Genomic DNA, 12,592 nt, shown 5'->3' with positions numbered 1-12,592 from the left:
TTGCCAATTCTACCAGGCCAGGGCCTGTAGTTAAAGGTGGCCGTTGATGTACTGTATAGCCAATGGTAGTGCGTATTCAATTTTCAATCCGAATACGATCTGTCTGTACGCTGGCGCTGCACTCAATTTTCAAATTTAACCGCCAAACGGTCAACCCGCAACCGCCAAATCAAATCAACAAAGAACAAAAGAACTACTAGAGTAGGGAAGGAGGGAGAAGGCGTCTATTCTATTCTACCATTCTACCGACCAACGGACCAACCGAGAGGCGAGAACACGAACACGAGACCTTACTTTTTTTTACTTTTTCTTTACCCAACTCAGAAGGCGCGCAAACAACAGAGAAGAGAAAGACGGAGTTTGTGCTACGCATGCATAGGCCTACCACTAGTTTCTGCTAATTCAGTGATTTACAGGTAAGTGGTGATTTTATTTAATTATAGTATAGATTGAACTATGCCTATGGACCAAACTATTTTGAAGCAATTTCCCTAATCTTTCCCTAAAAATGTCGATAACCTCATAACTTAGGTAGCCTACCCTTAGCTGCTTTTCATAATTATGTTGAATTTAAGTGGGCCTAAGCTAGATGGTTTGCTGATGTGGTGTCACTCACTCCCCTGACTTTATTTTAACAAATACAACTGAAATACAGATTTACTGAAGTTATTAGAACCTAGCCTATTGGTTAGAAAGTTTGAGAGCTATGGAGTAGGAGGCAGGAGGCACTGTTCTTAGAACTATTGAGTCATCTTTTGCATAGGCAGAAGGTGGTCTCTATCACGGGAGTAACTTCAGTACCTCCCTATTGGAGTTCCACAAGGGTCTGTAATTTGCCTATTATACCTAGTCATGATAAACAACCTCGACAAGACTGGAAATGTTTTAGGCCTACGTATTTGCTGAGGATACCACCCTTGTGTCACGAGGACTGCGAACAGTCTGTAGTAGGAGCAAACAGCTTACTTATTTGAAGCTTAAAAATGGTTTGAGGCCAATGGCTTCCAGCTTAACCAAACCAAGACACAGTCTCTCGTTTGCAGTCTGGCCAAACATGCTCCTTCCAATGATCTGGTGAAGTTGCTAGGCTTTATACTGGACTAGAAACTAGTTAAACTGGAAATACCCTGTAGACCAGGCTTTCAATAAACTGTCAAGAGTATGCTTCCTCCTTCTGAAACTTAAGTAACTTATATGGTTGGTCATGGAGCCTATGTTGAGTGTGTACCACGCTATGTTTCACTGTCAGATGCTTTAGTGGGGACACGATGAAGACATCTTGGTCCAGCAAGAGAGAGCGTTTACAATATTCACCTTAAGCGATCATCTGGCTCATGGCAAGCCTATATCTTTGCTAGGCTGGGAATCCTTAGGCTACAGTGTTAAGTCACTATACCTTTGCCTGCTTAAAGAACTTATTGGATAATATCGAGGAGTTTTCCGGAGCAGCAACACATTGTCATCACATAGGCATCGTACCCAACTAGATGTCCCCTATAGTTAAAAACTGTCAAGGACAAGGACTCAGAAAGCCTTTGGTAATTATTCCGTATAGGTGCCTCCAAACAAATTTTTAATTTTGATATCTTACTTTATAGTTTTTTACCTCCTGAATCCAAATATACCATTATTTGTCACAGCTGATGAATATTTCAGCTGCCACTATAGTCACTATAGTCACACTATATGAATAGTCCACCAGTCCATCTATCTCCATAATGTGACGAAATTCCTATTATAGAGAACATTAAGTTATTTGACTACAGAATCACTTGAAATGTTATCCATCCTATCTTGTTTATTGTAATGTTAAGTATGTTTTTACGGCGATATCTTGAGAAATATTCATCAGCGGTGAAAAATAATGGTTTATTTGGATTCAGAAGGTATAAATAAAACTAGGCTATATAAAGTAAGATATCAAAATAAAAAATTTGTTTGGAGGCACCTATATGGAATAAATAAGTTACCGGAATAACAATACTGTAACTTAAATGTAATAAGTTGCCAAACTCCATCCTACTCCTCAACACAAGGGAACTTCTTAAGATACAGCATATTTTAAAGAAAAAAACTCTTAAATATTCACTGACAGAGTATTTTGATGACCCTCTATTAGGTCTAGCCTGAAGTACGCCTGTCCACAGCTTCAGTGTTTATACGTGTATAAAATGTGTAAATATATGTAAGTGTTTTTATTTTTTAATGACACCATCAATCCCCCATGGGGTAAAAGATGAAGAAACCAGTAATAAGGCAAGGTTTCTAACTCACTTTTCTAAGAGTTGTACCTGGGTTTAGGCCTATATCCACAAAAATTATAGGTACAGTAGAACCCCTCTTAACCGATAATCGGATTATCCGCCCTTGATTGTAAAATATTACAGTTTGTTTTAACCGACCTTGCTTTGAAAGCAGTTTGGTTTAACCGCCGCTTTCTATTAATCTCGGCATTTCCGCTCCCACGCTCGGTAATGGGAACCATACACTTATCTCCACAGGATGTGACCAAGATAAAACATTTTGTATCTAGGCCTATCCCAAAAAATATTCCATATTACCAGTTTGTCATCATTGTTTGTGGCGTGAGCATCTCTGATTTTTTATCTGGGCGGTAAATTTATAAAATCGTAAATGGTGCTACGATTTTTATAACTGATTATCTTTTTGCTAGAGTAAACAAACATCACAACTTATAGGGATGGTAGGGGGGGGGGGTTAACGACTTCAAGGTCAAGATGGTTTTTGTGACTCGAGCCTCCAGTGAGAGGGTAAATAAACAGCCTGTCTCGTAACAAAATGGTTGCTAGTATTTTTAATTTCGAAAAAATTTTCTGTATTGTATTACAAAAGATTTGACAAGGTGCATCAATAATTTATATCACAGTAGCCTACTGTACTAAGTTATTAAAATAAGAAGTTTTATTAACCCTTGCCTACAACTAGTGTAATTTATTCCACTGAAAGTATTTGACGTAACTGTGTTTTGTGTTTTTTGTGACTTTTCTTCTATCAATACAAAAAAATGAGATAAATGTAGTTTATTTGATAAATAGTGCAAGTACAACTTCAAAATATTGAATATACAATTCCAAATGAGCAGCAAATAATTACATTATGTTTTTAGGAATTGCCTGTTTAGCCGACCTTTTGAGTTATCCGACCTAGGTCCGGTCCCATTACGGTAGGTTAAGAGGGGGTCTACTCCTACTCATACAAATTAATAGTGGATAACTTAGTGGATGATATGGTAGGGCATAGACTAACTTAATAAGTAAAGATCATTTTCTCAAATGTTACTGGGTCTGAACAATGGTGAAAATTACACTAAAATAGAACTTAAGGTTGTATTTGAACTGTTGAATTAATTTAAATACCATACTTGATTCGTGTGTTGCAGATAAAACCAGTGAAATGTCTGATGAAGCTAGTCCTGTAGAGAAGAAGAGGGGCCGTAAACCCGCATCTGACGTAAGTTAATTTTTTAAATTTCAAACGATAATCTTTGCTCTTGGATCGTACACGTAAAACCGTTTCTTCGTCGATACATTACCAGAAAAAAAACATAATTATTTGCCACACCTCTAAATTACACTTAGTCAAATCACTTGTAGGCCTATCATCCCACTAATAACAGCATGCTTAGTAATCAATAAATCAATCAATCAACATGACAATATCAACACCTAAAATGACTTTGACTCAGGCAGGTCAGTGGTGTCAGAACAAATTATTACTTGAGACATGATCTGATCACACCATTCTTTTTTGAGGCAAACATCTTAAAATTAAATCATCAAAATCAAACAAAATACTGTAATAGAGAAGTTTTTTTCCCATTTTTAAAGAAATTTTCCAAACAATTTTAGAGCTGATTTAAAATCTGTGTCTAAAGGTAAGCCTAGTTTGTGAATTCATGTTCTTCCTTGATAGCATTTCATGGTACCTCATGTGACCCGAGCTTATGACAGGGCTTTTGTTGTTACTACTTGCCGCCTATGTGTGCCTAGACAAATTAGATCCCTTGATAAACATTCCTAGTTTGTGTGTAGGGGGGAAGCATAGAAACATCCATCTCCAGCAGGTGATCTTGTCAGGGTGCTGACGGATTTGCTAAAATGTGTTTTGTATGATCGATAGCTGGTGTGAATATATTCTAAGTTTGCTTTGCGATTTTTTTCCCCCAAGCAAAGACATAATAAATCTTATTTATTTCTGCTATATATTGCTAATCCTCAAGCCTACACTTATTCCTATTATTAGTGTATTTGTCATCTTTTGAGATATTAATTTGAAATTGAGATGTAGGCCTGATCATTATACTTTTAAGACATTGTACCGTTGTAAAAACTTTGAATTGACTAGTTGATTTGTTGGCAATGGTTCAAAATTTTAACCGTCTTGCATACTAATGTATATTTGTTTTCAACAATTTTATTATGTGCCATTGCAAATTGTTGCTATTCACTTATAGGATGCAAGCCCTGCTAAGAAGGCCAAGAGTGAAGCAGCAGCCCCAGCAAAGAGAGGAAGGGGACGACCAAAGGGTTCTGGGAAGAAAGCTGCGGCCAAACCCAAGGTAAACATTATTTCATCATGGTATTAGAGCCTCCTGAATACCGATAAATACAGTGTCCGGAATACCACACACCCTGACAGACTACCCCCCTCCAAATAGGTCATAGTGATGTCAAAAGTCGTGAGTAGGGGTAGTAATTTTCCACTGTCTGGTCAAATTGTTGTATGGAAGAGTCATTTGGGGAGTTATTCACTCAAGTAAATTGGAATGGGTTATCCAAGTGAATGAGTGTTGTGGATCACATCGACCATAGAAGTCACTCAGTTTGCACTTAAACAGTTTGCCATTTCGTTCAGTTTAGCTTTTGGAAGTTGGATGATTTTTGCTAGCTCTATAGTTAGCACAATATATTTATCTGATACATATTTCCAAAAACTGTTCCTATTTAAATAGGCGTTTAATTAATCCAGCTGATCAGTTGATTCTTTGTTGTTTTTATTTATGTTTATATGCAGTGAGGCTAAATAAAAATAATGTAATAAAAATTATACTACCCAGTGAACATTATTGATGGTGCACTATTTAATCGAATATTACATTAGTTTAAGGACATAATCTTGGCGACGAGTAAAAAAAATTACTAAAGAACAGAATTTACAGAAATTAATAAAAGACAAGTACTGTATGTTAAATGGCTATGTATAAACATTTACAGTTTAAATTCCCACTTTGATTGTCTTAAACTAAAACAAAATATTAAATAACCAGATAGTATGTTTTGAAATGTTTGTATTGCAAGCGGTTTTGAATGGTGAAAAAAATCATTTACCGAAATTTCTTCTATTTTTTTTTCTTCACAGGCAAAATCTCCTGCCGGAAAAAGCAAAAGAGGACGGCCAAAGAAGGTAGAGAAGAAAGCTGATTCGGCTGAAGAAGAGGAAGAGGAAGATGAAGAAAACTAATCTTGGATTCCGCAAAAAACATGTGTTCTGACTTTAAAGTGCTTTAGGTGTAAGTTTTAGTCTCTATGTGTGGTTCCACTGCCAAGTATAAAAGCTTTACATCGAGTAACAATGTAAAACAGGATTCACAGTCTTACTTTATGTCTTTTATAGCCAGGGTGTACGTTCTTGGTATAATATACAGTACGTGAAAAATTTGTGAAAAATTTATAGCTGGTTTAGTTTCATGCTTTATTCTCCATGAAATTGTGTATAATTGGTAAAACAAACATCACATTGATTCAGACATTTTAGCATCAAAATTTCAATATTACATTCGTAGATAATACGTTTATGCATTTGAACGGATTAAAAATTGATAATTTTTATTACCTGTACTGCTAGTGTAAGATACTTTTTATAATATACTTAATCTATTTTAAGTATATTAAATATACATTTTATACATAATTGTTGGTGTTTTGCTACCTCAAATCTAATAATTTTGACTCCTCCTCACTTGGTATAAAAGAAAATATCACATTTTCTAACCTAGACTTTCAAATGCTTTAAATTGGACATTTTGTTGAGTAAACACAGACAGATCTGGTATATATTTTTTGTGAAAATGAATGTAATGTAGAATGTAGTGTAATTAGGAAATTATGTACTTTGTATAGTTAATTCACCGACAGTTAAAAGATCAATATAATTAATACGCTACATGAAACTTTGTCGGTTGAACTCCTCCGCCATTTCTTAACCGATTTTATCCATTGATGTCTCATTTGAAAGAGCGTGTCGCGTATATTTGCAAACTGGTCTTACATTTTTGAAAAAGTCCCTTGGGCTCTGCCCCAGTGGCTTTGAAAGTTCCCATGTTATCCTTATGAAGAACATAATTGTTTATATTTTTATCAGCTGTATAATTTAATTGCTGTTATTTATTTATTTACTATTTGAGTTTGTGTAAACATAACCCCCAAGATGGATCAAGTTACTATGGTTGTATCTTAAATTTGTGTATTTATCGTTGTTTTGTGTCGCTATGACGGATCGTGTTAGCACGATTGTAACTTAAATTTGTGCATTTATCGTTGTTTTGTGTTAACAGCTTTGTTGTTTTTCTTTTAAATGCCTTCGACGCGACGAAAACGAAACATGAGGCGATTACAAACGATTACATGAGGCGTAATCGTGATAACGAGAACAGTGGTGCGTAATAGGCTTAAATTATCAGTGTCAGCACTGACCCTTGACAATCCCAACTATTAGGTTACAAATGCTCCCGAACACTTTCCCAAAACGACTTTTTGTTCTCAATTGGCCCTCTATCAATGACCTGTGTTGCCTGTACAGCAAGGCATTTTGAGAAGGAGAAAACCGGCCGGAATGCTTTAGGTTTATCAATAACGAAGATAAACATGGTCTGAGTTACACACCGGTAATCTTTGAGTTGACTCTTTTAAACTCACTGTAAATATAACTGTTATTCGTTTTGAAATAACTCCTGTAATACATTGCAATTGCTCGAATTCGAGCAACATGTACACTAGTAGTTATTATATTTAAACTCTGCTCAATCAACCTTGATGATTTTACATTAGCCTAACTCCTTATTTGATTTGAAAAGAAGTGGAAAATATCCCTGCTGCAGACTAAACAAAAAAAAAAGACATGTTTATTCTGTGGATTAAATGGATTAAACTACTAGTTCAAGTTAATTGGTTCATATTGTAGATTTAGAATACTTGACTGTTAAACTGGATATCCACGAAGTAACCCAAATACCGTCTGGGTGTGGCGCGATAAGTAGTGGGGGTTACGCCACCATTCTCACATCAGCGTGGGCAGCCCAGTAAGCTTCTAGCTTTGCTAGAGAGAGCATCGAACGGTCGCGCGTTCTGTTATTATAACCAAAAACCATGAGCGCCGCCACAGAAAATTCCCAGATTTCTTTAGTCGAAGAATCGGAGTCATACCTAGGTCCACCGCGGCCAATCTCCCCCGCGCTAGTTTGCGCAAGGTCTGCGGCCGGCGGAGCATGAGACCAACAATCCCTCCCACTTGCCTCTGAGTCGCACAGTTTGGTTTGGCCGACCTAACCAAACGGTGCGGCGGACAACTGGAGACTACTTCACTCGTAACTACGCCTGCAAAATGTAGGATACTTTACCAAAGCACTGCTGTATTGCGGGCTGACTAATGAGACCGTTTTCTGTAAAGTAGTAATTGTACAAATTACCGTACACTTGCTTGGCTACGAGAAAATAATTATTCAATTGTCATATCTATTCCACGATTATTACTGGTTTTGAAATCCATACACCACTTTACTCACTAATATTAATGGTACAGATTAAGCGATTAAGCACATAACATTAGAATAATAATTCACTTTAAACACAAATGCAAATTGTTAACGACAACATTATTACATTTATTAATTAAAGACAAATCAATCAAATAACAATAAGCCGTTTAATTATTAACACAAAAGGTTTCGTATGATTAGATTATGCATACTGATAAACCACCTATGGCCATCTATAATACTATTTATTTGGGTTTTCTTTTCCGAGTCGGGTTAGCTCTTCTACTCGACCGATTTTCATAATTTTGGCCTCAAACTAAAGGTATGGACGCACTACAGATTTGCAATCAAGAATCGGCATTCATTTTTATTGACGTATATTTCGAGTTATGCAAAACTCATAAACTAACTCGTTCATAAACTAGCCTCATAGTTCTTAGAATATTTGTATACTAGTGTACACGTTGCTCGAATTCGAGCAATTGCAAAGTATTACAGGAGTTATTTAAAAACGAATAACAGTTATTTTTACAATGAGTTTAAAAGAGGCTACTCAAAGATTACCGGTGTGTAACTCAGACCATGTGTATCTTCGTTATTGATAAACCTAAAGCATTCCGGCCGGTTTTTTTATTCTCAAAATGCCTCGCTGTACAGGCAACACAGGTCATTGTTTGATGGCCAATTGAGAACGAAAAATCGTTTTGGAGTGTTAGGGCGCATTTGTAACCTAATAGTTGAGATTGTCTATGACTTTACAATAACACAAAACAGAGCAAACAGAGGCAGTTCCAACTACTGGTAGGGGTTGGATATATTATATTTGTTTCTTTATTCTATTACGTGCCACTGTTCTGTAGCTGCGGTCGTTATCACGATTACGCCTCCTAACTATGTTTCGATGTCGTCGCGTCGGAGGCATTTAAAAGAAAAAAACAACAAATAAACATATTATAGGTACACAAAATAACGATAAATGCGCAATTTTAAGTTACAATCATGCAACACGATCCGTCATAGCGACACAAAACAACGATAAATACACAAATTTAAGATACAACCACGATCCGTCTTGGGGGTTATGTTAACTCAAACTCAAATAGTAAATAAATGTACTCAATGCGTTTCATTGAATTGAAAAATAAATAGAAGCAATTAAATTATACAGCTGATCAAACTGTACAGCTGTAAACAATTATGTCCTCAATAAGGATAACATGGGAACTTTCAAAGCCACTTCAAACACCCTGGGGCAGAGCCCAAGGGACTTTTTCAAAAATGTAAGGCCAGTTTGCAAATCTACGTGACGCGCTATTTTCAATGAGACGTCAATGGATAAAATCGGTAAAGAAATGGCGGAGGAGTTCAACCGACAAAGTTTCATGTAGCGTATTAATTATATAGACGAGCTCACTTATGAAGTTAAGCGGGGCAAAGCCCGCGGGTACAGCTAGTACTGTAGTAAATAAATGTACTCAATGCGTTTCATTGAATCGAAAAATAAATAACGGTAATTAAATTATACAGCTGATCAAACTGTACAGCTGTAAACAATTATTTTCTCCATAAGGATAACATAGGAACTTTCAAAGCCACTGAGGCAGAGCCCGAGGGACTTTTTCAAAAATTTAAGGCCAGTTTGCAAATCTACGCGACACGCTTTTTCCAATGAGACGTCAATGGATAAAATCGGTAAAGAAATGGCGGAGGAGTTCAACCGACAAAATTTCATGTAGCGTATTCATTATATAGATTTAACCAGCTGTTAGTTATAACAAATTATATTGCACTAAAACAAACTAAAGATTTTATAGACTGTTGAAAAAATAAATTAGAACATCTATTATTTTAATTTTACTTTGTACTAGCTGTTTGCTCGTTCTACGTACGGGAATCTTGTAGTAAGTTGAAACCTTATATTCAGAACAGGAGTTGGTTTGCATATTTAGTGTGCATTTTTCCAGATATGCTAGCAAAACTATTACTGTATAGGAATACATATAATCCTTCGCAAATACAATATCTGACAGTTTCAAAGCCAAAACGAATGCTTCGCAATTAAATGTCACCCGATCGTGTTAGTCCATATTTTATATCTAATGATAAAAGGAATTGCTTTATAGATCTATAGCCCTAAGGTAGACCTGTAATTGAAAGTTACTTTTCACACTGGTTAAAAGAAGTTAAAAAAACTACCTCAACCTCACTACTGCACACTTTATTCGGGTTGAAATTTTCAATAACAAAGGTGCTCTTGTCTTTTCCAAGAAACACTGAGAAATAAGGACATTAATGCGTTACCAACAGACATACACACACAATAGCAGTTAGGGGATTTGCTACGCTTTAACCAAAGCAAATTACAAACAAAATAATTATTTGAAAGTTTTGATAGTGTCATCAAATATTATGATAATCGTTTTTAGGCCTAATCAAACTGTAAAATTTGTGTAAATCCGTTGGTAAATATATAAATAAGTAAATAAATACACAGTCCACAAAAAAATTATTCGTTAACAACGCCAAGCTTTAAAAATTCATGATGGTTTGCTAAAAAATCTTTCAATAATGTTTTATCATTTCATAGCATAAACTAACATTTTGGAGTCCAGACAGAAAACGCAAAAATTATACAGTAGGACATCAATTAAATTTAATAAGAAATAAGGTGCAGCACTAACGATAACTATAGTTGTAAATAGTGATGTGTTTCTACATAAAAATGATTCTTACTGCTACCACCGGTTCTAAGGAAAAGTAGCAGTACCATAAACCAACGTTTACATTTCAGAAAAGAACTATAGTTCTTGCAACCAATTCAAACTGTCCTTCTAATCAAACTGTTTTATATAGGTTTTAATCCGTTGGCAAATAAATAAATAAATAAATACACAGGCCACAAAACATGTAACATGTAACGTTAACAACGTAAAGCTTTAAAACTCACTATGGTTTGCTAAAAAAAAACTTTCACTTGATGTGGTGCAGTACCGAAGTTATTAATCTCCCTTGGTTTTAAATGTCTTTTAAGTTTTCGAGAATCAAAGTTATTTCCCAATAATAGCATTAATAATTGTAAGCAACTTTCAATGTTAACATATTAATGACAGTTTGAAGAAACCACCTTTATCCAAACAAAGGTTTCTTATGTAAAATATTACGTAATCTCTCTCTAAACGATAATTGGTACATACATCTAGCAAACATTCGGAGGAAATGTGACAAAAAACGCACAAATCTGGGGTTTTGGACGTTTGTAGTTTTACTTCCTAAGTAGGAAAAGTACCGATATCGTTGTCGAAATGTAAGTAGTAAAAACCAAAAGTGACACATTGGAAAATTGAGTTTAGCTACATCTGTAAGTTAAACCTCTGTTACGATCACAGCAAAATCAGAAAGATCTTCCACGATCGCAGCAACATCCACGATCACCCAGTCACCCACTGCAGTTGTGATTTTTTACTTTGCACTTACCACAACTGTCCTTGAAGCGCCGTCAATGAATGGAAACCTTTTTTGTAAGGCACAACGTTTTTCATCTCACTTGGTTTGGATGTGCTAACAAAACTTGATCGGAAATGGTTGCGGTATTTGTAAACATCTTTTGCTGTAAACATATCAGTGACAGCTAGAAGTGAGAACTAATCCAAACAGCTGATCGTTATTTCATCAAATGTAATAGTAAACATTAGGAGAAAATTTGACAAAAATCGAACAAAATTGGGTTTTTGATAACACGTAATTTTGTGTTCAAAGAAGCGAGGCCAGGTTTTTATAGCCAAAGACACTCTCACCAATCCAGTAAATACAGACAAATGATTAGAACCTTGATCGGTACTCTAGTTTTCTAGGAGTAGGCCGCGTAAAATGACATTTTGGCGTTACAGACGCAACCACAGAATGGACAGACAAACAGATAAACAGACATACAGACAGAAATTGAGACAAGACTCGTTTCGGCTTTCTTAGCCTATGAAACGTAAAAATAACCAAAAACTGCATGATTCTAAGCAATGTACAGACAAAACTGTAATTTTATTTATATAGATATTTAAATTATCTCTCGCCTCTAACCGAATAAATAAACGTATCAATTATTAAAGCATTACACATAGTATAGAAAGTCAACCCAACGTATGTCATTTTCATTTTCATCCAAATGCTGAATTTGTGTCGAAAACGCTGATTGTTTACAGCTGTTACGTTAAGCAAATTGTATTATACCAAAACCTAGAGTAGAATGATAGCGTCGGCTGCTGGACTTTTTAAAATTTTAAACTTAATTAAACAAAACTGAAACCCTAAACTAAAATTGTGGCTTCGACATTCCCTAGTTCCCAAAATTGGCTTCTTTCAAATCTTTCTTTCAACGCAAAAATGATGAAAATCAGTCAAGTGGTTGATTCAGAATCGTGAAATAAAAAAAAACCTGTTACGTTTTAATATATAAGATAACGTACACATTTTTGTAATATTCCTGGAATTAGTTTGGGTTTTTATTACTCGATACTTAAATTATATAAATAGCCAAAGGCAAGACAACGTCTGGCGGCTTCAGCTAGTTTTTTGATAATCCTATCTCCTCTCTGGCGTTATTTAATTCGAAAATGATTACATTGCATTATAAAGTGATTTTATACGTTGTAGGCCCACTTATTATGTCTTACAGTATACCCCTTCAATCACGGTTAAAAGATTAAATACACCTATAAAGAGTTATTAAATTGTGAGTGAAAATAGAATGATAAGTATTTGTTATTTAATTAGAAGAAGATTTACCTAAAAATGGGGCCCATTGGCTTCCTTATGGGGCAAGAA

The 12,592-nt window shown here is 35.4% G+C and overlaps 1 protein-coding gene across 1 annotated transcript; it reads left to right on the top strand.

Annotated features, from left to right (window-relative positions):
• Positions 1-292: 292 nt before the first annotated feature.
• Positions 293-5,900, top strand: LOC129005461 (high mobility group protein HMGI-C-like). Its single transcript, XM_054434351.1, has 4 exons — positions 293-416; positions 3,401-3,471; positions 4,475-4,579; positions 5,380-5,900. Exons 2-4 carry the CDS (start codon positions 3,415-3,417, stop codon positions 5,479-5,481), a joined length of 264 nt encoding a protein of 87 aa, XP_054290326.1. The 5' UTR covers positions 293-416; positions 3,401-3,414; the 3' UTR covers positions 5,482-5,900.
• The last annotated feature ends 6,692 nt before the right edge of the window (positions 5,901-12,592 follow it).

Source organism: Macrosteles quadrilineatus, unplaced genomic scaffold (assembly GCF_028750875.1).
Source record: "Macrosteles quadrilineatus isolate MER2022 unplaced genomic scaffold, UCM_ALF_1.0 Scaffold_21__1_contigs__length_2333173, whole genome shotgun sequence".
NCBI classification, from domain to species: Eukaryota; Metazoa; Arthropoda; class Insecta; order Hemiptera; family Cicadellidae; genus Macrosteles; species Macrosteles quadrilineatus.
The sequence above is the reverse complement of the archived record's forward strand: the minus strand, read 5'-3'. Positions and strand labels throughout refer to the sequence as shown.

Bases quoted from the DNA above. Each gene is read 5' to 3' on its own strand.
- LOC129005461 (XM_054434351.1), top strand. From the start codon at position 3,415: ATGTCTGATGAAGCTAGTCCTGTAGAGAAGAAGAGGGGCCGTAAACCC. The intron at 3,472-4,474 runs GTAAGTTAATTT...ATTCACTTATAG, and splicing joins GCCGTAAACCCGCATCTGAC to GATGCAAGCCCTGCTAAGAA. The intron at 4,580-5,379 runs GTAAACATTATT...TTTTCTTCACAG, and splicing joins AAGCTGCGGCCAAACCCAAG to GCAAAATCTCCTGCCGGAAA.